The sequence below is a fragment of the Pelecanus crispus genome, chromosome 3, assembly GCF_030463565.1.
Source record: "Pelecanus crispus isolate bPelCri1 chromosome 3, bPelCri1.pri, whole genome shotgun sequence".
Lineage (NCBI taxonomy): Eukaryota > Metazoa > Chordata > Aves > Pelecaniformes > Pelecanidae > Pelecanus > Pelecanus crispus.
This window is the reverse complement of record NC_134645.1, coordinates 114,956,153-114,982,500: the sequence shown is the minus strand read 5'-3', so window position 1 is coordinate 114,982,500 and position 26,348 is coordinate 114,956,153. Positions and strand designations below refer to the sequence as shown.

Below are 26,348 nucleotides of genomic sequence, written 5' to 3'. Positions count from 1 at the left end.
TCTTTTTTCTTTTGCTTTATGTAAAGACTTGATCTCTCAAACACTTTTTTCCTAAAAAGCAACTTTGTTTTTACAAATGTACAATATAAATTACATTTAAAATTTTAAAAGACTGAAATAAATGTATTTTACAAAGTTATAATATAAAACTTTCCCTTGACTTTTACAGAGGTCATGCAAATGGGGAAATTTATGTAGATAGTTCAATGCAGTTAATGGTATAATGGGTTTGCATTTTATGTAGCTACACCAAACATTGAAACTGTGAATTCATGCTCATGTGGTACCGTTAATTTGGCACAAAGCATGCCTGTAAACTGCACTGGCTGTATGACTGGTCTTGCACCAAAACAGTGGATTTAATTTTTTAATTGCTACAATACCTGCAGCAGGTTTTGTAATAGCTTAGTATGACTAAGTGGTATTTAACACACACCTACATTAATCGTTGCTGAATAACAAGTGCTGATAATCTGCATTATCATTGTAAGCTTTTGATTCTTAGGTGTACATAACTTTCCGTTACACATTGCTCTCTATGTGGGACTTTAAGGTGTTACTGTCATTATAACCTGAGCTGTTGGTATGACCTGTACCTGAGGAGGTAAAACATTCTGTATTTTCTTATACATGTGTTAAATTGTAACTATTCAGGGTGAAACTTGCCATTCATCAGAACTTTTTTTTCTGATGCGTCTGCATCAGAACTTTTTTCCCCTAGGAAGTCTCAGCCTTCAGTGGGTCAGGGTTTTTTTTATTTCTTCTACAAAACTGGAGCTGCTTATTAGAACAGGTTTTATGACCTCGAGGAGGCAAGTTAGAATTTGGTTTGAGGAATGAATCATGCTGTTTTTGGGAATGTGTTGTCTTTGTTCTTTGTGGGTGTTCTGCTTGCATCTGACCAAGTCATGAGGTGTTTAAAAGTTGTATTTTGCCCATACTCACGTTATAAAAGCTTGACATAAGTTTTCAAAAGATAGGTGAGTATACCACTCCTAGATGTTGAAGTTAGTGTATAAAACACTTGCCAACAAAATAATTGCTTGGTTAAGCACCTGTTTTTTGTGGAATCTTTCATGATGGTGATGTCCAGCTCTGTCCTTGTTCCTGCTTGCTTGCTATCTGAATGGCTGTTCCGTTTGTCTTCTCAGAAGCCAAATAATTTTTATGCTCTATTTCAAGGCAAGTTGTATATCTTCAGTTCTTCACATATCGTAGTGTGTGGATATGGTGGAGCTGTATGTCAGCTCCACATTGGTCAGTGTGAGTAAAGATGGGAGATGTAGTTAGGAAAAGGCTGAATGTTAAATTTTGGCTTTTTTTACTTCAGCAAGTAGTGCAGTACAGGAGGAGTGTTTCTGTGGAATGAAGTGGTTGGCATTGAGGATCCAACACTGATGCTAGAATAATTTTGGGAAATAACTGCTTTTGCCTAGGTCAGTCCACAGGCTAAATATCTGCTTACCTTTTGGAGCAGATCTTCTAGTTCAGCTTAGCTTAAAAGAAAGCAGGTTTGTATGTTCAGACACCATTGTACAATGCACGCCAAAGCATCTGAAGTGAGGATGACTGGGGGGCTTGCTTCAGAAGCCCTCTCCTGATCTGAACTAAAACGCTGTGTAGGTGCACACATTGTCTGGCTGCTGGAATTGGAAGTGAATGGGATGGAATTTGGGAGCCCAGAGGGTCAGTTTCTCTTCCTACTCCCTGTAATATTGGCAAGGGATTAATCTTATTTCCACATGGAAATGAGTACATTTCCAATAGTTGAAGTGGTAGAAATCTGTGCTTTGGACTGAAGCAGCCACAGGTAATTGCAAATGGATAAGCTTTGACTTTGTGGTAAAAATGCTGTGTTTTCCATTTTTTTTTTAAATATAAGAAATCAGATACTCAAAATGTTTGCCAAGTGAATATATATAGCCTGTGACAGCAGATACTCAAAAGTCAGAAAGAGTCAGGTGAAGATTAGCTATGTGACTGTAACGCAGCCCAGTAGTGATCAAAAACTCTTCCATATGAGCTCCTTCCCTTGTTTGGAATACAAATCACTAGTAAACCACAGAGTTTTAGTGACCTGGAGGAAGCAATATGTTGTAGTAATGATTTTCAATTTTGCTTGCATTTTGAGATACTTTGGGCCTCATTTATATCCATGCTGGACATTCAAAATAGCAGCTGAAGTTATATTTTCAAAGCACAGCTCCAGTTAAAAGTTATGTTAAAAGTACTGACTGAAAAACTCTAGGCACTGAGCGTCTGAAACTGGGCAACCAAAGTTAGTGGGCATTTATTTTACCCTTTGGGCTTTCATCATTGCATGCCAGTCACCCACATATAGAACAGGAATAGGAATGCCAATCTCACAAAGTTATTGCAAAGTTTACATTTATTTTATGTAGTCTTTGCACATCATGGACAGATCTGCATAAACATGTCTATGGGGAAATGTAAGGTTTTTGTGTTTGGTGTAGGATGCAGATGGTAAGCATTTAGTGGGTCATAGGATGAGGGCAAAAACTGGGCAATTGTTGATTTGCTGAATGAAGCAGAAATCCTGCTGGGGAAAATGGAATAAAGCAGCAGAAAGAATATTATCAGAAGTAGTCTGTATAAAGGCTAAACTGAAGTTGGATGGCTTTCAAATCTTAACTGCTGCATAGCTTGGTTTTACAAAATATGTATTGAAAGCTTTGGGAGGATTTGATGTAATACAAGTCTGCAAAACCATTGGTGCTTTGTAATCTGCATTTCGGTGCACTGCGAGGCAAGCATAAGGATTGGATTGGTAAGAGTAGAGAAGGAATGCAGGGTGGTGTGTGAACACTGTGGTGGTGTCTTTTTTGTATCCAAGTATGCATATGTTTTTGCGCTTTCGGGAAGAGCAGTTTAAAAATACCCACTGGTAGCTTTGGAGTCACTTGTGAGGAAGGCTTTCAGAACAAGATTGTGTTGCTTGAGTCATTTAGTTGTGTGTTCTAAATACCAACATCATGAATTGACATCCCTGGAAGTTTTGCTTTTGGGGTTGGTCTAAAGGTATGATATCCTGCATTTCATTGCTGTTCTCAAAATATTCTTACTGGGGAAGGTGTTTGTGGGGTTTTTCTTGTTGTTTTGGAGGTTTTTTGTTTAATGGGATACTGGTTTTCAGATTTGGATTTGGTCATTTGAGTAAATAGCTAAAGCAAGAGCAATTGCTCAGGAAGGGATCAGCAGGTGGGCAGGGAAGAGGGGGGGCAACTTTCTCAGATTATCTTTGCATGTTTTGTATGAGGATTTTCCACATTCCTAAACCTGCAGGCTGACCCTGAATTGTGAAATCCAAGGTTTGTTGTTTTGCTTTCTGCTCCTGTAGAGATGATGATATAGGTCAGAGATGCCACGCACTTCTGCCCTTTGTTGTGCTAATAGTAGGAGCCAGGTGATGACTTTTCTTCCCTGGATCTTGCTAGCTTGCTTTGAGGGGTAATCTGGAAAAGAAGGGCATGATGAGACACCAGTTGGCAAATCATCTGTAATGCAGCCAAAGCAGTGATGTCTGGACATTCAGTAAAACCAGCAATACTAACTTGTCCACTGTGCTATCACTTACAGGCAGGTGTTCATGCCCATTTCTTCTCCCTGTCTCTTCACCTCAGCTTCACTGTGTATTTGTCCCAATTTTCTACTCTGCCTCCTTCCCCCTTCTAGTCTGTCTAGGGTGCGAGTTCCTTGGATCAGAAACATGCTCTGTGGTATACATAGCATAATTTCTGTAATAAATATTCAGAACAAATGTCAATACTGAATTTGTAGTTAATTACTTTGGCTTTAATTTTTCTTTCTTGCCCTCTGTTGTTTTTAAAACATTATCAGTTTGCTTCCCTTTCAGTATTTCATTAAATTTGACTCTTTGATATGAAAGTTTTCCACTAAATCCACAGACTCATCCTGAGTTAAAAACCTTGCTCCATTTCATTTGCATCATTGCTTATAAAGGGGAGAAAAACAGGCCAAGTTATGCCCTGAAAGAATATCTCCTTGTTAATTTAGGATTTTTCAAATATTGTTAAAAGCATAATGTAAATGTGGGAGTAAGAGAATGGATGGCAAAGTGTGTGTGATGGTTTAGTTTAGGGAACTGCTCCTGGTAAAAAGAGCAGCCCTGCTTTCTGAGCCTCTTTCCCGCTAGCACCACTTAAAGCTTGTGTAACTTGGTATTACAGAAGGTTTTAGAGTGGTTCAGAAAAAGGGGAGTTATCCTTGGATTTGCAAAGGGGGAATCTATGCAATTGTTACAAAGATGAGAGTTCTGTAGGAGTTGGTGTTATTTAACTTCTACTTTAAATATAACCATGTTTGCATACTCTCACACGCTTACCTGTTATGGCCTGAAGCTTGGCTGAAAAATGAAGGAACGGGCTAGATGAATTATAGTACTAGAGGTGCACGCTGTGTTGCTGCAAACTTCAATATTAGGCCTGCTGTCATGAGCATAAAAATAGTGTTATCATTATACCCTATGGTATTAAGTATGTATTTCAGCTAAGTGACATCAAACAGGCTAAAACGCTGTTGTGCTAAGGGCTAGTCAAGCATGCAGGATGTGTAACTTTCTTGTGTTGAAATGATTATGACCCGAAGGAGTGGTCCCCAAGCTGTTGCTTGGGATGACTTGGGATGCTGCTGTTAGACACAGACAATTGTTAGGCAGTTTTCTATGAAAGAAAAAATCCACGGAGTGGGAAATGGTCTTTTCTGAATAGAGGAATTCATCTGGCTTTTTGTAGCTTAAGCCAGTTTTGGTAGCAGTTGCTTTTTTTGAGGAAATGATTTCTTTATCCTGCCCTTACTGTTAAATATATTTCAGGCCACAGTCAGAATGACTCTCTTTACTCACTGGTTTGTTCTTTTTAATTCCGCTTTTCTGTTCAGTGCTCTAATGTTTTTAAATATTTAGTATACAAGAGACTTTCTATCTCCTAGAGTAAATGGCCTGAAGGGAGGAGGAATTTCTGAAACTATCCTACTTGAATGTACAAGAAGAAAATCCAGTGAGTAACGAAGCTGTTTATCCGATTACGTACCACTGAAGTGTACTTCATTGAGCCTTGCTTCTGCACAGGCCACTGAATTGATCTGCCAGTGATTTGCATAGCTGATACATATTTCCAAGTCAAACTCACTTAAAAAAAAAAACCAAACCCAAAAAACAAACACAAAAAACCCCCACCAAAACGAAAACAACAACAAAAAACCCCAAAACCAAAACCCACCCAGATCTTCACGTTACTGGGAGAGTATAAATGATTCTATGGTTGATAGAGTGGTATGGTATATAGAAAATTTACAGGAAAATATGTAAAATATTTTTTCTTGATTCATGCAGATTGCCTCTACAGGGTTGATGTGTATTTTCTTCTTAGCTGCTCAGGGGAGCACTGTTTTGTGCTTTAGGAGGGGAGGGTTTTTTGGGAGAAGGAAGCTCTTTGAGGCTGACCTGCTGTGGTAAGAGCCATGGTAGAGCCAAAGGTTCTGCAAATTGCTAATAATGTGTGGATATTTATGTTAATTTGTAATACACAATTGTGTGAGAAGTTTTCTCTTTTCTTCTTTGTGCAGGTCAACTTTGTAGTGTGCCAACTGTTTGCCTTGCTTGCGGCTATTTGGTTTCGAACATACCTTCATTCAAGCAAAACTAGCCCATTTATAAGACATGTTGTTGCAACCCTCTTGGGCCTTTATCTTGCACTTTTTTGTTTTGGATGGTAAGTTGCACTTAAATTCACTTTTCAGGGATTTGTAGAGTTTCATTTCTTGTTTGCAGGGAAGCAAAGTTTTGTTATGAAAAACCTTATTATCTAATTCTGTGGGTTTTAGCTGATGCAAACGTACAGAAATTGGCTTAAATTTCCTGATGCGGTGCACAAATTTTGCAAGATCTTCCATTTGCAAACTGATAACTAACATGCTGTCTGCCTGTAGTTTTGGGAGGATGGAGCAGGTGCAGTTTGTTTAACTTGTACCAGTTTTTCTGTAAACTTGCTTGAGAAGTATTCTTTTGAGGCGCAGCACAGGTGTGATGACTAAGATAATTTCTCTTAAATATTCACTGCATGAAATAGCTTGCTGTGTCTCTTTCTGAATAGTGAATATAATCTGACTTTTTGTAGGAATAGTGGCTGGAACTGCAGTACCGATGATGCTCCTAGTAGTATAAAACACCTGGAAGGGAGCTGGCCTCGATTTGACAGTTTTTTTTGTGTGTGTGGGTTCTTTCTTTTATGTTTTGGAGGGAGGGTGTGGTTTGTGGTTTTTGGTTTGTTTTTTTAACACAGACTTTCTGTGACTGCTGTTTTCACATCTTGATCTTTTCACAGTATAGCAAGCCAGAATGTTAGTAGGGCTAATAAAGGGTATGCATTTAGTTTGGTGAAATTTTTTTTCAAAATTAGCTTGCTAAATGGCTCCCATCTTCCCAAGCTGGCTTAAGATTAATTGCCAGTTCCATTTTATTGCATGGTAAACAAAATGCTTGCTCAGCTTTAAGTATATAGAAGACTTATTTATACTGATTATCACAGAGTATTTACTGGACTAGGGAGAATTAATCAAGCTGTTGCACAGGTGGGAAGATGCACACAGTGCGTGCATGCATGAGTCTGTGCACACACAGAGTGTGTATAAATAATTTGTGGAATTCCACGCCATAGATTTGGCCCTACATTGGTGAGTTGCAGAGGCTTCTCAGTATTGGTTGATACGTATTACTTTCTAAATTTAGGAAAAGAAAAATCAGTAAGTTTTATTCTTTGGATTTACATGTGCAATTTACTTGTGCATATATAATTCCATAACTCCCATGTATTTCTTAAACTTTTGGCCATGGTATTCTGCTTTGAGAGAATAATCTGATGCCAAATACTTCCAGTCTTAGCACCAAATGAGGAGGATGATGTGGGAGATAGGTGCTGGTGTGTGTGGTCTTGGAGGGCTGTGTAAGATTTAGAAGCACGTTCTGTATCCATTGCTCTGGAAACAGAAATCATAATTGTAGCTTGTAATTAGAAAGTGTTAACAGTATATTCATAGCTGAAATTTGGGGATGGGAGACTTTAGAAAGAAACAACCTCCACCCCTAACAGACATAAGTAAAGATTTCTGGAAGTCTCTCGTTGGCAATAAGCCCTGGAAAAGAACTCAGAGAGAAATCTTATACCATAGTAGAAATCTAGATTATTGTAGTTTGCTTTGGATCATACTTAAATAAATTATTTTAGCAATTAATTTCTATTTTATGAAAAGGGTTTTCTTCTTACAATCATGGAACTAAAAGCTTTTTAAAAATGCTGAGAAGAAAGAACATAATTTGAGATATTAAAAGTGCACATTCTTTAAAAAGCTGATACTTCTGTTGCACTTGTGCCAACTCTTTTTCTTGTTGCTTAAGTATGTATTATAGGACCATGTTTTTTGAGGGTTTTGGTTTGGTTCCCCTCACACCTCTCCATGGAATCAAGTGTAAGTATAGGTTACAATCCTGTGGTATACCTTCAGTGACTCTGTGTGTGTACAAGAGGGAAACTGTTCCTGTTTTCTTATATAGTGGTTATAGTAAATGTAAATTTGCAGAAAATCTCATGCAAACCTAAATGTGGGAAATAGTTTGGAATCTGCACCCTTTTAAGAATATTTGTTAGTCATTGTGGTGTCCTCTTCAATTTCAGGTGTGTTAGTTTTCAGTCACCTTTGTAGTGCTTGTGATGATGATGTGGGACAGGAAGAGAAGGGATAATTCCCTTGGGGTAATAGCAAATAGCATAAAAGACCTAGAATACCCTTTGTATGTAGCTAAAATGTACCACTTCATGTTGTATTTAAATGCTTCCCGTTTAATTTTTGAATTGGAGATCAATCATGTTGCTACTGTTAACAACTCTGAAAGAGAAATATTTTTCAGAGGCTGTAATCTTGATATGATACTCCATCTCGACTCAAACTTTTTCAGGCTTTGACCTCTTACGTCCCTTTCTCTGTTTACAAAGCAAACCTCTTGATTTTTTGTCATTTCGCTAATGCCTCTCTTTACTACACAGTGTTGCTCATATGTGTAGCTGATATGAAAAGAAAAAGTGATTATTTATTTATTTATTTAAAATTGGCAATTGCTTACATTAAATGGGCATTTGAATTTCAGGCAGTCATATCCTAGACGAGACTAGCTAGTAGTGAAGCATGGGAGTGTGTGCAGATTGGATCTTCCATAAAAAGTCATGATTTTCAAGGTCAGTTAATATCCAAGTGAATTGTTTTCCCTCAGTTCGTGTGTAGACTTTGTAGGATTTTAGCTGGATAGAATGGGGTTTCTTGTTGAATGTCTTTGAAGACATTTCCTTATGAATAGATGAGGAGTGAAATCAGGAAATTGGCAATGATAAGCTGAAAGAAAACAGTTATCAGCAGTATAACAAAACAGTGACTGCTTTTTATGGGGAAAAATTCCAAAACTAGATCAGTGTGTCACTTGAGCGCATATAAGTATGCACTGAAGTAATTAAAGTACCAGAGTGAAAGAGAATCAACTTACTGAAGATCAGATGCTTTTCCCCAGTCACTGACATTGGTTTGCCACCAGTGCTCTACTAGCTTACTGAAATAAAACAAAATGAAACAAACACTAAAAAACCCAAAACAACGGTGGTGTGGTAGCTATGGTAGTAAGCTGTGGAAACCAAGTAAGGAGAAGAGGTTGGAGGTCGTTTGTAAAATAAATATGTAGGTTGTTGGTGTATAGTTTTTTGTTCATTTGTGTTTTTGAGACCATCAGCACCACTATCCCTTTATCAGTTATTGATGACCCAGGCAAAGAGACTGGCTGGACAGAGTTATCACTTTTACTGACTGGGAAATCTTCCCATGTACTGGTATTGTGAATACTAAGATATTGTTGAACTTATCTGAGATACCTACTGTTGCAAACAGGTAAAAAGATGAGTATGGAAATTGAACCACAAAACATTGCTGTTATTTACACATGAAGTAATGCCAAGTGGAAGTATTATGAGCCATATTCTTTCTTTTTTAAGGATTATCAGCATTTACTATATTCTTGTTTATGAGCTGGAGAATTCTAGCTAAGTCTGTAGTTTTTGTTCATTACTGCTGTCTGTGCTATGCTAAAGGGGGAAGCTGTCAACAGAAGGGACAGCTGCAAAAAACCTAAATAGAACAAAAGGTTTTTTTTGGAAGCAGTGATGGAGTTAAAATTTAATTTCATGTTAAATAAATGCATGCAGTTTATTGTCATTAATGAAAATGCCGTGAGGGTTTACTATTTTTTTTTTTCCCTAGGTATGCCTTACATTTTGTTATACAAAGTGGAATTTCCTACTATATCATGATCGTAATAGGAGTGGAAAATATGCACAAGTAAGTTTCCATTTTAAAAAAAAATTTTTTTTTTCTTTTACAAGAATGCTACTGTTTTCGTGGTTTGTTTTTTTTTTTTTTTTTTTGTAACTGCACATATGCCATAGTTCTGGTTGTATCATTATATTTCAGTATTTGAATTCTGCTAACCCTGGTTTTATTTCCAGGAGAGAAAATGGCTTATTTGGGTATTTTTGCCAGCTTTTTGGAATATCTAAAGCTTGTTACAATTGGTAATATTCCACTGAGACTTCTTCTGTGTTGTCAGCATTCTGATGGGCTTTTTTTTTTTTTGTCAGTACTTAATTCTAGGTGTCTCACAAATGAGTTAACTATACAAATGTAATTTGATAACAGCCAGTGCTAGTAGAAGGAAGATGTCTGAAGGGAACAGAATTTGTGTGAGAAAATTTTTTAGGTACTAAGTGTGTGTCGTTTCCCTCTTTTTTTTTTTTTTTTTTTTGGTTTTTTTTTGTTTTGCAAGAATAACGCAGTATGAATGCTGTCTTAGGTTAAGAATACTATTGTAAAATCACATATGTAGGGCATTATTTTAGGTTTGCTTGAATGCATGATTAGACTAGCAGTATCTGAATCCATACAGAATGGCACTTGTTTCTCTTTTTCAGTCATTCTTAAACGCAGGAAAGACATTTATTTTATTACTGTATGCATATGTTTTACTATTCCGCTAGTCTAGAGATCACAACCAAATTAGGTTCCCACTGTGTTAATTCCTGCATAAATGTTTAGTAAAATAGCAAATCCTTGCTTGAATAGGTTCCTGAAGTATGTGAGGCTGTCAGGAAGGATGCTGGTAAAAGAACCAAAGAGGAAAATTTTGCTTTACGTGCAAAGCCAGGGTGGTCTTAGTTCGTGATCCTGCCTATTAGCATGCTCTGCTGCTTTATAGTCTGCTATTGAATATAATTTTATTGTCTTTTGAAATACGTCATATTAGGCTCTTATTTTTAGGATTTACTACAAAGCCTGATATATTCAAACTACTGCAGATGTGAGAGAACTTCATTTGGTTGGATGCCTGGTTTGTATTCTAATGGTTTATTTGATTAGAAGTTGTTTTAAAACAACTTGTTGATATCAATTTCTCTTTAGACATGTAACAATGTAAGTTATAACATACATAGCTTAATATTTTCAAATAAATTATTAATGCAGTTAAATGCTGCGAAGGGAGGTACCAGGCAGGAATACTTTGGTCTTTATCATAACAAATTACATAGGTTTCAGCCTGCAGAAGAGATGGCTCAGGGGGATCTCATCAATGTGCATAAATGCCTGGAGGGAGGGAGCCAGGCTCTCAGTGGTGCCCAGTGACAGGACCAGACGCAATGGGCACAAACTGAAACACAGGTGTTCTCTGAACAGCAAGAAACACTTTTTTATTGTGAGGAAGGTCATGGAGTATCCCTCCTTGGAGATACTCAAAAGCTGTCAGGACACGGTCCTGGGCAGCGGGCTCAGGGTGGCCCTGCTTGAGCAGAGGGGTTGCACCAGAGGCCCTGCGGAGGTCGCTTCCAACCTCAACCATTCTGTGGTTCTGTTTTATTTTGTTGCCCGTACAATTCTTTGTACTGCACCTACGCTCAAGTATGTGAGCTGTTTGAATGTGGATACTTGAGTAAACAAACTTTGGTTGTAACTGGTCTGGCCCCTGTGGAGGTGTTTCCTGGTCATCCCTTTCCTTCAGATTTGGGAATGTTAGTCCTCATGAAGTGGAGGACTTCTCCTTCCTAGCCGGAGCCAGGACAGAGCAATGTCTTGCTCCTGTTTTCCTTCACTCCTTTGTGTGGCTTTGACAAACAGAGAGATTTGGCAAAGAAGGGGTGGAGGAGACTTGATGGTTTGATCTTAGAAATCTCAGATAAAGACAAATAAGTCTTGTTCATCTGAGTGAACTAATTCACTCAGCATGTTAATTGAGGCACTCTAATAAACACCTGACTGACAAATTATGCTGAGTGTCATGGCTTGTTGATAGACAAGTCTTGACTGCTAGTTAGCCTACAACTGAGATTGCTGGGAAAATTAAGTTAGGTATTTTTTAAAAGTTAAGGTTTCAGTGAAATACAAAATGGATCAAGCAAACTACTCACATCCTGTGAGTTATTGGCAAGGTTTTCATAAGCATTTTTGTATCTTCAGAAGTGAGAGGATTCATAAGCTGAAATGATTTTTGAAAATGGGAGTTAGGCTGTTTTTTGAACTTTTGTCTTTTCCAAAGACCCTTGATCAAGGTAAATGCAAGTTTCTTGGTTTGGTTTTTCTTTTTAATTGCTGTCTGCTTTTGATTTGATCACAGGTGTCTTAGTCTATGAAGAACATACATGATGTGGATAAAGATTTTTTTTAATCTGCAAAAGAGGATCTGAAACAACTTCTAAAATTAGTCATCATCAAATCAGCAGACTGAAATATCTAACAATTATTATAGATTTGACTAAGAAATGCTATCAATTAATAATAATAATTTTTAGCAAATCTAGGATTGGAAGCCTGCCAATATAATTACAGTTCTTTGAAAGCGCAAGGGCATCCAAACAACTGTAAGCTATTTGGCATAACTTCTCAGTTACAAATTTGTAATTTATTTATGTAACTTGAATAAAAATGTCTGGTACATAGGCAGCTGCCAAAGGACAATAGACATAGCACTGAGAATACCTGGAATCAGAACTTGAAGTATTATAGCTGTGAAGCGTTCTGCCTATGCAAACACAATTTTTCTGCATTTCTGCTTTTACAGTTAGTGCAAATAAGATAAACTTCTTTGAAGTTAAGAAACTAATTGAGAGCTGAAAAATATTAAGTATGTTCTTATCATTCAGCCAAGGATAAATGCAAGATGGAGGAAGATGAGATTTACTGGTCTGTAGACTTAAATAACACAGAGAATGAAAAAACAAGTACTGCAAGCAGTTTTTGTTGTCTTATCAGACCTATGTTAAATGCAAAAAAAAACCTGTGAAAATTTTATAATTATAAAGTTTGTATTTGATTAAAAAGTGATTAAAGCATTTTTTGTATAGATGAGAATAAAATACATATTAAACAGTATAATTTCTACAGTATGCATAGAAATATTATCCTCCCCTATTAGTAATAAACACCAAGGCTAATGAATGGCTGTATTTAGGAGCATATTTCAATAGTTACCAACTAAAAAGAATCAATTTTCCAGTTTGAAGTGGTATGTCTGTTCTCAAAGAAAAGGGATCGCACTTGTTGATTTCCCTCTATGAAAGGGCAGATGGTGATTATATGTATCTGTCTGAGCATGAGCAGTGTTGTAGCTAAAATAGCTAATGCAAATCTTCACTATATAAAAAAAGATCATCGTTTTTTTTGGTGTGGTTTTTTTTTTTTAATTTCCAAAAGTAGTGGTGAGATTGCAGAATTTTGTCCCATTCTAGTAGCCAGGATTAAGGAATGATTTGGAAATACTGAATCTCATGTGAAGAGCCATAGCAATGATTTGGGGAACTGAAACCAAGTATTGTTAGAACCTTGTTGGGTTCTTACCAAGGAACTACAAGACAGTAAAGTATTGGAGATAAATATGCAGAGAACTTCTATTTTAGCAGACAGAGTTACAAAAAGTTGAGTTAAAGGTATTGAAAGCAAGATTGCTGTTTTTCTTTAGATGAAAACTCCTCTGTTATCAGAAATACTATTATGGCTCTATGCAGAAGGATGCTTCACCTCTCTTGTTGAACTGGTTAGGTTTGGGGTTTTTTTTTTTTTTTTTGAATAGTAAAGCATATGGTCTGGCTGCTAGATGGTCTTCCTAGTCAGATAAAATCTTTGAGGTTTTGCTTGTGTAACGTCAAAGATTCTTCTTGTTTGTTTGCAGAGGTGAACAATAATTTTTTTCTTCAAGATGTAGCTTATCTCGAACACATATATAAAAAAGGTAAAATCAGAGTTAAAGTAGAACTATCACAGATAGCCAAAGCTTGTGATCTGAAATAGGCTTCATGTTTTCATTAAAATTTCTCACGGCTGTTAATTTTGTCCTTAACTGCTGAGCTGCTTCTTTATATGGTTAAATCAGATGATCTACTTGAGACTGTCTTAACTTGAGTTATTGTGCAGATGAGAGCTCTGCACAACTCAAATTCTTGTATCGTGCTGCTGCTATCTTGGTAATGCGTGGGGACAGGAGTTGCATGGGGCATATCCTGTAGTTCTTTGAAGTTTAATAGCTGCCTCGCACATGCTCTTTGCATCACTTCTACATCAAATTGTTCATCAAAAGCACTTACTGCTTAAAAGTGACCTACCAATTTAAAAACCGAAACAACAACAACCCCCCCCTATATCCCTGATTACTTTTGTGGAGCTTGGAAAATGAGATTAATAGTGCTAGAAGTTTTGGTTTTTTCTTGAGTGTGCTGTATTGACTGACTTATCTTCATGATTTGTTATATGTTTGACTTTTCTGATGCTTACCTAGAGATGAGACTTCTGTATTCTGAAGAGTGTGAATGGAAACACTGACTAGCACTAGGCAGGGATTTTCTGTATGCTGAAGACTTGGCCCTTACAAAAATAGCCATGTAAATGGATGGCTGCCTTCAGTGACTTGAAAAGTGAGCACTTGTTGAAATTAACAGCTGTGAAGGAATTTCCTAGTAATCCTTATGAATTTCTATTGAAAGTATTTGTTTTAAATAGCTATTACAAGTTCATCCACTTTGATAACTTCCTGTAACTCTCCTGGCTGTGTTTGTATAGAACTGAATGCATTACTTGAAACAATAAAGGTATAAGTTGAAAAACAACCTGATATATTATCTTTCTTAATTTGGAATATTTGACTGGAAAGGCCTTTATTGATTATATTTTTTGTAATTACAGAAATGGATTGAAAATAGAACTGGAATTTTCTTTAGTGCCTGTCACTTTGTGACGTATTTAACCTTTATTTAAAAATAAGGCAAAAGGTTAAAGAAATGTAAGCCTCCATGTATATATATAGAGAGAGAGAAAGAAGGAAGGACAGGAATCACATAGTGTCTGCAGCTTTTTGAAGGTTGACACTTAAGTAGAGAGGCTGATAAAGATAATAGACACCCATGCAAAATAAAGCATTTTTCAGTGTTGTACCCAGTTCGGTTGCTTTGGTACAAAAGGGGCATATGCTGTCTTAATGCAACTAGAAAAAATTCTGCTTGTATACTTTGTATTTCCAGGGAGAAGAGTCTAAATTAGTCTGGTTTTAAATTCCATCCCTCTTTATTTATTTATTTATTTAATTTTATTTTTTACTTGGTTGCTGATGTTATTCAAAGAACAGAGTTCTCAGAAGAACAGGCATATTTTAACAATGTTGGCATATAAAACCTCTATCATCACACTTGAGAGAACTCAGGTGAAAAAATTTCTGTACTTCTGTTTTATGAAGTAGCTATACATTATTGAGAATTGATGTTTACCTGAAAGAGTGTTCTCTTACTTCCCTAAACTTTAAATTGATAGGTAGTTTTTCCACACTGTGCACTTGGTTTCTATAAGCATGTAGAGGACAATCTTTTCTTGTTGTAAGAAGAAGTAGTGTGAAATGGTTGGGTGTGTTAGAAATCTGTTGGGACGGAGTAGCCATTGCTTTTTGGCTTGCATAGATCTCAATGTTTTTAATCTTTGTGCTCGAAGTGAAGCTGAGCACAATCAATCAAGCAAAAGAAAATTGATAGTGAGAGTAAAGTCATGTTTTCTGGGCTCTGTATTTGTCTGGTAATCTCTGAAAGCTGTAGCATCTATATAGATACTTCTTCAACACACATTACTCTGTCTGTCATGCTGCCAAGCAACTTGACTGCTAGCAAATGAGCTCTGAGTCATGGTATCATTGCTGCATGGTTTATTACCTCAACAAACTCTTGATGTCAAATAAATCAGGCTCCCTACAAAATGAAGTGGCAGAATAAATTGTACCTAGAAGAGTTCAGTGAAAGCTGTATTCTTCTTCAGCTCCTGGCAAAGACTGCTGCTAATAAGAGTTGATTAAAAATTCTAGTTGTATGGCATTGACTGAACTGAACCAGTGGTGTCTGACAGAGATTAGATGCAAGGATTTTGTATATTATAGTCAACTGTCTTCTCTAACTGCATGCTTCCGCATAGATTTTTTTTTTTTATTCTTTGGTGAAATATCTTGTATTTGAGACTAATTTCACTTCAGCAGTTATGATGAACTCAGCAAACAATCATTTTATTGTCCTTAATGGAAGTGTTGGCTGTGAATTATGCAAGTCAGTTTTGCATGCAGAACTGCAAGTGGTGTTGTACAAAGTGTTGGGTTTGGAGCTAAAAGATGTTTGAAGAAGTAAAAGATGATGATGTGTTTAGTTACCGAGGCACAACAAACGACAAAAAAGCAGTTTGTGTTTAGTTTCCTTTGAGGGAAGGCAGCTGTAAATAAAAAGCACTGATATTTAAAAAATACAAAATTCATTTTAAAATCCAGTGTCTCAGTTAAACATGTTAACAAATTTCACGTAGCTTGTAACACTGATTGGTTTTGCAGGTCAAATGCCTTTACTGGAAGGCACAGCTGAGATCACAGAATCATAGAATAGTTGAGGAGGGAAGCATTTCCAAGTCCACCCCCCCCTGTTCAAAGCAGGATCAACTAGAGCAGGTTGCTCTGTGAAACTCAAGTCTTCCTTAATACAAACAAGATCCTGGATAGCTCCAGTTGTCGTAAGCATGCTAGTCATTTCCTTTTGGTGTCTTGCTTCAATGTCTATTATAGCTTAAAATTTATTTGAGGTGACTTCATGCAGCTTAGTTTTCTGATCTGATCTGGACTTGCTACAAAAGCTTTTTTATTCTTTAATTTCACCCCACCCAATAATTACACAGTATTGTCAGATTTCAAGGAAATTGCACAGATACAGCATTGTTAACTTAAATCTATTAGGCTGACTTCAATTTAAAGTGAAATAAAACAACTGCCACTGAGACAATTATTTTGGTAGGAAGAGACCATGTTAGGCAACAAGTAGTAGTAGTAGTCTGTCTTCCTATCCTTCTTTACAAGAGATAGCATGAATAATAAAAAGGGGGGGTAGGGGCGAAACACACAAAACAGAGTTTATGCCAAGAGACTGTACATAACTCTTGTGTCTTTAAGTCAGTAGAAACAGGGGGAAGCCAGGCTGAGTAAGAAAACAATATCAGAGGGAGTATTTGATACTTCGTTTGGTTTTACTTTCAATTCACTTTTCAATTGCATTTGAAGACAAATGCCTTTCCAGTATTCAAACAAGAAATCCGTTCTTTTCTTCTATGCTGTGAGAAGATATGCGAGGGACTTACTTGTACTCTCTTCAGTATGGATGAATTGCCTGGAAGTTTTAAGAGGGCTATGTGCAAGCAGTCCTGTTCCCTTGTATATCAGTTGGCACAGTTTTTAGCTGGGAAGGTTGCTGTTTTATGACAGTAAATTTCAAACTTTGCTGTTTAAAAGTTGTGCTTGATTATGTTAAAAGAGAACTGGGTAAATAACAAAAGATGTAAATGACTGATTCCCCTCTTAAATCTCACTTAAGTGATAGTGGAGCTTTTGGTGTTCTATTTTCTGGGAAATTTTGTCTATATGGTACTGAAGCAGGTTTGGTCTGTGTCTACATCTGGTAAGAAGATGCCAGTACCTTGGACAATGTAGCATGGTGTTAATCTTCAGAACTGGGGGTGAAATAAATACTTAATATAGCCAAGTGCTTAGCAGTTTGCGCAGTCATTAGTAATCACAGGCACAACAGGAACTATGAAGTCAGTAAGCTTGCAAAAGGTATTTTGCAATGGGTATTTCAGTGTATGATTACTTAGAGTGAATAATTTCTTATTAATAGACGATATCACATGGAAATGCATAATGCATACAAGTAATGCATAACTTTAAACAACAGTCAGGTAACTGGCTTTCTTTTTCTTGATATTCTGCCCTTTCTAGGAGTGTCTGTGATGTTTTAAATCCCATATGCTGGAAACTCCCTAGTAAGTCTCAGGCTTTTTGGTTCATCAGATGTTCTTCTTCCCTCCACCATGGTATCCATTTGTGGATACTGTGTTTAATGTATGCTGTGGCGTCACCCATGTGTCTAGTCACTGTCTTCTGGCTTTGATATCAAGTGCTGATTTTTTGTGATTGGTATTATTGCTTCTGTAGAAAGCTTTTCATGTTCAAAACAGCTCACAATCTATTGAATGCTGTAGGGATATCTTCTGATGTATGAATGAGGTGGTATGTGTATAGTGAGAACTAGTAAGATTCTGCCATTTACCTATGTAAGGTATACAGATTCCAGCTGAAACTTGGTAAATGTATTTTAATAAATCTAAAGAAAAACCTGTAGAGCCACCTTTTTTTTTTTAATTCTTCTTTAAGAATGTGGTAGGTATCATTGATCAGCAGTATTCACTTTTTGTCTCCAAGTCCAGGTTCCTCTGGCTTTCTTTCTCGACATGACCCTGGTGCTCTGGAGAGCTGACCAGTAAATGCTGTAGGCACATTGCTCTGCAGGCAGAGGACATTCATGTAAAGGTGTGGTCTTGAGGGCATTGTTTTTCAGTTGTCTTGACTGCAGTAGTTACACTGGAAGGTTTGCTTCACAAATCCATGTAAGCAGTGTGATTGTGATTTTTTTTTTTTTAAGAATTGTCCCCACAGTAACTTCTTACCACTTTATATGGTCACAAAATTAGAACTGGCCTATGTGAACATAGAATCATAGAATCGTTTAGGTTGGAAAAGACCTTTAAGATCATCCAGTCCAACCATTAACCTACACTACCAAGTCCACACTAAACCATGTCCCAAAGTGCCACATCTACCTGTTTTTTGAACACTTCCAGGGATGGTGACTCCACCACCTCTCTGGGCAGCCTGTTCCAATGCTTGACCACTCTTTTCGTAAAGAAATTTTTCCTTATCCAGTCTCAACCTCCCCTGATGCAGCTTGAACCCATTTCCTCTTGTCCTATTGCCAGCTACTTGGGAGAAGAGACCAACACTCATGTCACTACAACCTCCTTTCAGGTAGTTGTAGAGAGCAATAAGGTCTCCCCTCAGCCTCTTCTTCTCTAACATGATGTGGTATGTTCTATTACTAGGCCTGAGGGAGCTTTCCAGAAGAATGGGAGGGCCTTGCTACTGAGCTACTATCAGAGCTGCAGTCAGAAGCCAGTGGCTTCTTCATTGTTCCTAGCTGGTGGAGAGCAGAATAACAGATTTTGCTGTGTTCTATATAAATGTCTGAAGTAACAACATGTGTCCAGGCAGGATATGTCCAAACTGAAATAGCTAAGGCTTTCTAAACCTTTCAAAAGTGTGTGAAAGCAAAAGGGTTCATAGGTGGCTTCTGAAAATGGGTTGAAATAAAGCTTTATTCTGATGTTGTTTTGATATGTAGCTTTGGAAGCTGGTTAGTTTTTCTGTCATTTTTCTACACTTCGTGTCTGAGTAATTAGTGTATGTGACACAATCGGTATAAACAGTAGAAAAGTCTAAATAAAGGAGCCTAGAGGCACCTAGAAGTAGACTGAGTTTAGTTTGTTGTGCCAGCTATGCTTTGCTATGCATGTAGCAAAGTAGTCAGTGCATTTTTCAAAGTTCTGCAAAGGTATTCCCTTTGCAGTGTAGAAGTGCAAGTACCTCAAGACTATGAAATTATTTCTGCTCCTCAACACTGTCCTCTTATGGATGAGGATTGAGGTACAAAGTACAACATGAATCATTTAAAACACACACGAAAACCGGAACTTCTCAAGGGCTGGAAGGAATGTCCTGTGAGGAGTGGCTGAGAACTTTGGGTTTGTCTAGTCTGGAGAAAAGGAGGCTGAGGTGCGACCTCATCGCTCTCTGCAGCTTCCTGAGGAGGTGAAGCAGAGAGGGAGGTGCTGATTTCTTCTCCCCGATATCCAGTGATTGGATGTGTGGGAATGGTTCAAAGCTGCACCAGGGAGGTTTAGACTGGACATTGGGAAACATTTCTTTGCCGAGAGGGTTGTCAAACACTGGAACAGGCTTCCTAGAGCAGTGGTTGATACCCCAAGCCTGTCAGTCAGTGTTTAGGAGGCATTTGGACAATGCCATTAATAATATGATCTAACTTGTGGTCAGGCAGTTGGACTAGATGATCGTTGTAGGTACCTTCCAACTGAATATTCTATTCTAGAAGAGAATTCTAGATGCAGTCCCTGTCCAGTTCTTACGGTAGAAGAGATCCTTTTGCTTGAAGTAGTAAAACCCATATATTTTAGCAGTTAATAATAATGCATTGGGTTATGAGGCAAGTGTTGCTTTCTAAAATTGGTAAAAATGGCAATGGTAGAAGTAATGCCAGTGTTGGCTAATGCATCCATTCCTCCCAAGCATCACCTTCTTGTGTTTGAGCAGAATCAATGAAGAAGTAAAATAATTCTTAATCTTTTGAATCTTCTGCTATAGGTGTTAACTAGATGTAGGAGCATCTACTATTCAAGATATTTCTTGGAAGCTTATTCTTCGCATCAGCACTGGGAGCCAGTTGTTTAAACTCTTTATCAGAATGGTAATGACCTGCTGTGTACTTACATTCATTGTGAAATGAAACCATTATCTGATTATCCATAGTGTATTTCTCTGGTGTTGCATAATCACACATTTGATTTTCTTTCCTTATTTTCTCATAGTAAGAGTGAAAATATGTGAGCAATTAGCAGATAGTTTCTGTGTCTTAATTGTTCCTTTTTTTCTTCACCATCTGCAAACACACAGGAACATTGTGGCAGACTCTGGTTTGTTCTGGATACACTGCCTCAGTTTCCATGTCGCAGGACATTAACAGTGATGACATATGTTTGAAATGGCATTTGATCAAGTCACTGAGCAGATACCTGACCAACCTGTACAGGTCACTTTCCTTTGCTCTTCTTGACAATGGGAATTCTTGCAGTGTTCCTGTCCCTATGTGCAGGTGTGCTTAAGAATTGTAGTAGGTAGTGATTAACAGGTAACTGTTGCAGCCTGTGGTTCATTTGGCAGTTGAGTGAAGATGGAATGGGAAAGAGGATACCAAACAACCTGAACAGAATAATTAGTACTTGAATTATGGACTTTGTGTATTTAGTGTTGTCCTGACCTGTTGGTCTCTTATCTTTGAGTCATCAGGCTTTGTCATTGGGTAACTTCAGCAGACAATCCTTGAACTAACGTGTCGTCAGTTAAGGATTCTGTGTCAAAGGGAATCTTTTGCAAATGGAAATATTGATTAGTTTTGCTGGAGATGTTCAGAGTACCCCATCTCTTAGAGGGAGCCTGAAGAATTCCAGAATGGGACTCCTTCCAGGTGGATGCTGGTTGCTGGATGCTTTAGATGCCAAGAGATCTGAGGAAGCAGAGGGAGAAAATGGATGGTAGCCTCAACATAAGTCAGGCAGTTCTCATTAAAGGCTCAACAGCAAACCTCCCCCTGCAGCAACTGATTGCTTTGTCTGTTCTGTCAGCAACTTGTCTTCTAATAGTAAAATTCTGGTCTTGGGCTTCCCAGATTGACCCATATGGAGCAAGTGTTAGTTTTCTGATGGTTACCTGAAATAGTCTGGTTTTTATTAATTGTAGTAGGCTGAAAAGTCCTCACAGAATCAAAGAATGGTTGGAGTTGGAAGGAACCTCTGGAGGTCACCCCCTTGCTCAAGCAGGGCCACCTACAGCTAGTTGTCCAGATCCATGTCCTGATGGCTTTTGAGTATCTCAAAGGAGGGAGACTCCAAAACCTCTCTGGACAACCAGTCCCAGTGCTTGGTCACTCTCAAAGTAACAAACTGTTTCATGATGATCAGGGAGAACCTCCTGTGTTTCAGTTTGTGCCCATTGCTTCTGGTCCTGTCACTGGACACTGCTGCAAAGAGCCTGGCTCCATTCTTTTTGTGCCCTCCCTTCAGGTATTTACAGACATTGATGACAACCCCCTGAGCCTTCTCTTCTCCAGGCTGAACAGTCCCAACTCTCTCCTCATAAGAAGGATGCCCCAGTCCCTTATTTTAGTGGCCATTTGTTGGATTCTCTCCACAGTATGTCCATGAATCCCTTGTACTGGAAGACCCAGAACTGGACCAAGCACTCCAGGTGTGGTCCTACCAGTGCTGAGTAGAGCACCGGTCACCTCCCTCGACCTGCTGGCAGTGCTTTACCTAATGCAGCCTGGGATACCATTAGCCTTCTTTGTGGTAAGGGCACACTGCTGGCTTTGAAGTAGGCTGTTATCTAAGTAGAATGAACTTGTCTTTTGGAAAACAAACACTTGACTGTTTTCCCTTAAGAAAACCTATTAAGATATTTAAGTCTACCAGCTTTGAAACCATCCCAATTTGTTTTTGTACAAATCTTTCTAGCCATAGGCAAATAAATACTGTTTGCTGTATCTGAGGCCATACTGGTTTATTTTATGGCATGTTCAATTTTGCTTTTTAACTTTTTAATTCTAAAGTGATTCCTTAAGACACTTGTAGATTTCCAAAGATCAGGTCTTCATTTTAGTATTAATGGGGTTAATAATTCCTCCACAGTTCAATCCCTTTCTGGTCTCCTTTCTGTATTAAAAATGGAAGTGCGTGATGGCTTTGTGTGGTTGGTTTCTTTTTTCTTTTTTTTTTTTTCCCTTCTGTTTCTTAGCGAAAGGAAGCTAATGCTATTCTTGTGCACTTGAAATTGGCCAACTGGTTCAATCAGCTTGGGCATAAATTTGGCTTTCTTCAAGATAATCTCCTTTGCACGTTGTGAAAATTGGATGCTGAGTGGAGAAGAGACTACTGACCATCCTAGGTCTGTGACACTTTCAAAACCTTCACACATCTCTTACAGACTTGCTTTGTCCTGCAGGTTGAACTTGGCCATCCTCTCATACACACATGTTCCCCTTCACTACCCTGACCTTCTGTTTCCATTCTGAGAACCTGCTAATGGTTGCATTCCTGTGAACCTATGCAACTCCTTGCTGTTTTCCTTCCACCTGCTGCCTGCCTCGCCTGTCTTTCTGTAGAACACTGTATGGTGCCTTGACCTTTTTGTCTGGTGAACTACCATACATTTCCATGCTCTCCAGTTCATGAGTGGTGTGTTCATTTTTCTTGAATTTGAATGTGTGATATTTATCTGACTGTTATGTACTTAGTGCTCTCATGTTTTCTGTATCCGTGTCTGTTAAACATTTTCTGCAGGTCAGTCTCTGACCTAAGTTTGGGCAGAGGAAGAGCCTTTTGGCTTCAGGCAGGAAAGAAGTTGTTGCATGTCTTTTTCAGACTTCGCAGTAGTAAGTGTAGGATGGTATTAGTTAGAGAGCCAACTACTTCCAAATTATTTTAATGCTCCAGTTCTTCTTTTCGAAGGGATTAACTAATCTCCCAAATACATGGTGCTATCAGAGCATGTACCAGAATCTCATTTCCTTTTGAGTTCTTTAAAAGATCATTTTGAGATAATCTTCCTTGCTAGGGTGTCTTAGCTGTAAAAAACCCAAGCAAACCAAAACAACACCCAGCCCCCCCAAAACCAAACCAAAAAATCCCAACCAAAAAAAACCCCACAACGCAAAACCAAACCAAAAACCTCCCAAAACAAACAACAACAACAAAATAAACCCCCACAAATCCTTGGGTGTTTGTTGTCATTTTATAGTGTGACATATTTCAGTATAGCGAAAGCTATAAGGTAGGTACAATGTGAAAGGCAGGAGAGTTCGGAGAAGGTCCTCTGGCTTAATTAGTTTATGTATGGACTTTAGTAGCTGTTACTTTTTTCTGCAGATATAGTTTGTGGGTTTTGGGGTTTTTTTGTGTGGCTTTTTTTTTTTTTCCTCCAAACAATAATCTTTGCATCATGCTTTCCACCTAAACTTTCAGGAGGGGGTGACTTAATTTCTAAAAGGAGACTAGCAGCTTTACCCTTTAAATGTCATAGGCTATTTGGAGGTTATTTGGCTGCAGTAATGAAAGATATTATATCATTCATGAAACTTCAGATCTCCCTGTTACTTTAACTAGATAAATACAATGAAATGTGATTTCCAGAGATTGCACAAATAGAGCTCCAAATCCATAGGAAACATTTCTAGATAGTAAGAAAGCATTTCTGGACTTCCATGATGACCTAAAATTATTTCAGACATCTCACTGTTTTATTCCCAAGTATTCCACTGGGACACAAAGCTGTCTGAAATACAGGGTGAGGAAAGTCTACCGACCAACTACTAATGTGGAGGTCACCATTTAAATGAACGAAGTATAAACCTTCCTTTTAGATGAGCTTAGACTTTTAGAAAGATTGATTCTTGATAATTTGTCACTATTACAATGTTAATTGGAAATGGAAAGCTTTTTCTGAGCTGAAGAATATTACAAGTACTTACAATTTAGTTGTTTTTTTTTTTTCTTAAAAGCAAAGAAAGTCTCTGTATTTAAGTGCATTACTTTGGTTTTGATTTTTATTCCCCTTGGCAGACTAGGCAGACTATGAAGAGACCAACAGGAATAGGCAGGAGTAGACCAGAAACAACATTCCATTTCTTCCTACACTGTCTTCTCCCAGTTGCTGAAAAGCAGAAAACAGTAAGACTTATGTCAACAGATTAACACTTCTGGAAGTGTCTTTTTGAAGGAAGAAGCCTTCATCTTTCTTTATGCTTCTCTGCCTGCTTCTTTCTTACTCTGCTGATCAGGGCATGTCTTGTGAGAATCAATGTGTGGGTACAGTTCTGCTGCAGAGCCCAAGATCACTGCTCAAGGAGGAGGAGCAAAGTCTTTGACGTAATGTAACTTTCAGGTTTTTAATCTGCAACTTCTTTACATCTGTTCCTGAGGTAAATATGCATATTTGGGTTTTTTTATGAAAGTTTTAGGAGTAACTTGCCTCACAGAGGACTGCTGTCAATGTTGCTTTGGCCACAAGCTTTATATCCTCTTAGGCTGGTGCTGACTCGAATGCCCTAGTTCTAGTTCTAATACTAGATTTGCATCTTGCTCAATATTTTCTCCCTTTTTTAATGGAAATTAAGGAATCCAGTATTCTTAGCATAGAATTTGGATTTCTGAATTTCATCAGAGAATCTATCCTCTTTCTTGCAGTCCCTGCTTTCCCGAAGGTATTAATAAGAAATGTTCCATCTGGCTTTTCCAAGAGAATTTCCATGAGATACACATGTAGGAAGAAAAAGGTGTGTGTGAGAGAACTTCAGTTCAATTTTCTACATTGCTTGCATTTTTTTTTTGCCTTTCATGATGTGTTCTGTGGCTTATTGCAAAGGAATTTGATACACAAGTATTTGAACAATCTGTAAATTCGAAGATAGAAAAAAGTTTTGGGGTTACCGCCCTCTTACCAAACAAATGTTTCTGAAATTACTGGTGCTAAAGGCTCATTCTCACTCAAAAAATACTTGTTTGCATTGATCAGGAGATAAGAGAGGTGTAGACTGCCACCCTCACAGCATAGCTGAACTCCTCAATTAAACAATGTTTATGGTATGGAATATGTGTTCAAAAAAAGGTGTATGTGACTATATAATGCAAAATGTGAAATCTTTGCAGCAAACATAACCTTGGTTTGACAACATTGGAAATGTTTAAAAGAAATCTGAGTAGTAGTAAAATGTTACGACACAAAACCAACTCCTCTGTGTGTGTCTTCTGTCTCTTTCATTCCTGTACTTATGTTGGTCTTGCCAGATCATCAGCATCTTGACTGGCCCCATAGCTGTTTTTTCTCTTTATTGCATCTGAGCTCTTAACAGACTCTAAATTATAAATACTTTAAATACAGATGTCTTTTCATCTACATACTGGATCATTTTTTAGGCAGATTCCTTTTCTCTCATTTCTAAAAATGTTTATTTGAGAGACAAAGCTTGATAACAGAATTTTGGAAAAGAAGGGTGGAAGAGTTTTGAGAGTTTATGTGGACCTCTAATCAAAGGTAGTTTGAGATCTTTAAAAAATAATAATTTAAAAAAATCTGCAAAGAGTTTCCAGTCTTGTTAGGCAATCTGTATAGGTGCTTAACTATGCTTGTGGTTAGGTTCCCCTAGAAATTAGCCTAAGTTTAGCCTAAGTCTTCTCTAGTTTGATCCCCTTCTTCCATGTAGGGAAGAGTATTCCCTTGCTTTTTTGCAGCAGTCTTCTATTTATATTGTCTCCTTTCAGTCCAGTAAAGCCTGAACAAGTCTGTTTAAATATCTCCCCAGATTGTGTTTTCAAGGCCTCTTTCCATTTTTGTGTAGCTGCTTTTGGACTTCTTTCAGTTGTTCTATGTCATTTGGAGATGTGCTTTTCAAAACAGGTTGAGGTATTTCTAAAGTTAAGTAGGGTAAAAAGCATATTCTGTCTGTTTTGCAATACTGTGACTTTCCACAGATTCTTTTCTGTTCTAATGCTACCTAATAGTTGGTTTCCATTACAGATTGGTATGGTTAATTATTTACATCCAAAATTGTGCTTTGCGCACAATTTAATTCAACTCTATCTGATGCTTTTAAGCCCGTTGTCTTTTTTTTTCTTCAAGATAACTTGGTTTTCTGATTGGCTGTTTGCAGTTTCTATAATTTAATGTCCACCTGCAGATTTAATTAGTGTACTTTCTGTTACCAAAATATTTAATAAATATTTCCTGTTGTTTTGATATGTTTGAGTTAGAACTAATCTGATACAGCCTTATGATTTGATGGTGTTTCATCAATACCTTTTTTCTTTTTTTTTTTTTTTTTGTGCACTTTGGATATTGGCAAGTAGTCTCCAGCAACTTGAACATTAGGATTAAGACAGAGTAACTGGCTGTATGCATACCTGTACCTCACACTGGCTGTGCTAATAGGGTGGGTTTGATCACTGCAGTCATTAGGCTTTGGGTGTGCATGGTGCGGCTCATATGGCAGACCATG

At 37.7% G+C, this 26,348-nt stretch overlaps 1 protein-coding gene across 1 annotated transcript in view; it reads left to right on the top strand.

Annotated features, from left to right (window-relative positions):
- Positions 1–26,348, top strand: part of MBOAT2 (membrane bound glycerophospholipid O-acyltransferase 2) — a 94,420-nt gene that overhangs the window by 12,434 nt on the left and 55,638 nt on the right. The window contains exons 2-3 of the mRNA XM_075707221.1: positions 5,605–5,750; positions 9,334–9,411. Coding sequence (XP_075563336.1) covers positions 5,605–5,750; positions 9,334–9,411 — 224 coding nt within the window. The remainder of the gene's footprint in view (positions 1–5,604; positions 5,751–9,333; positions 9,412–26,348) is intronic.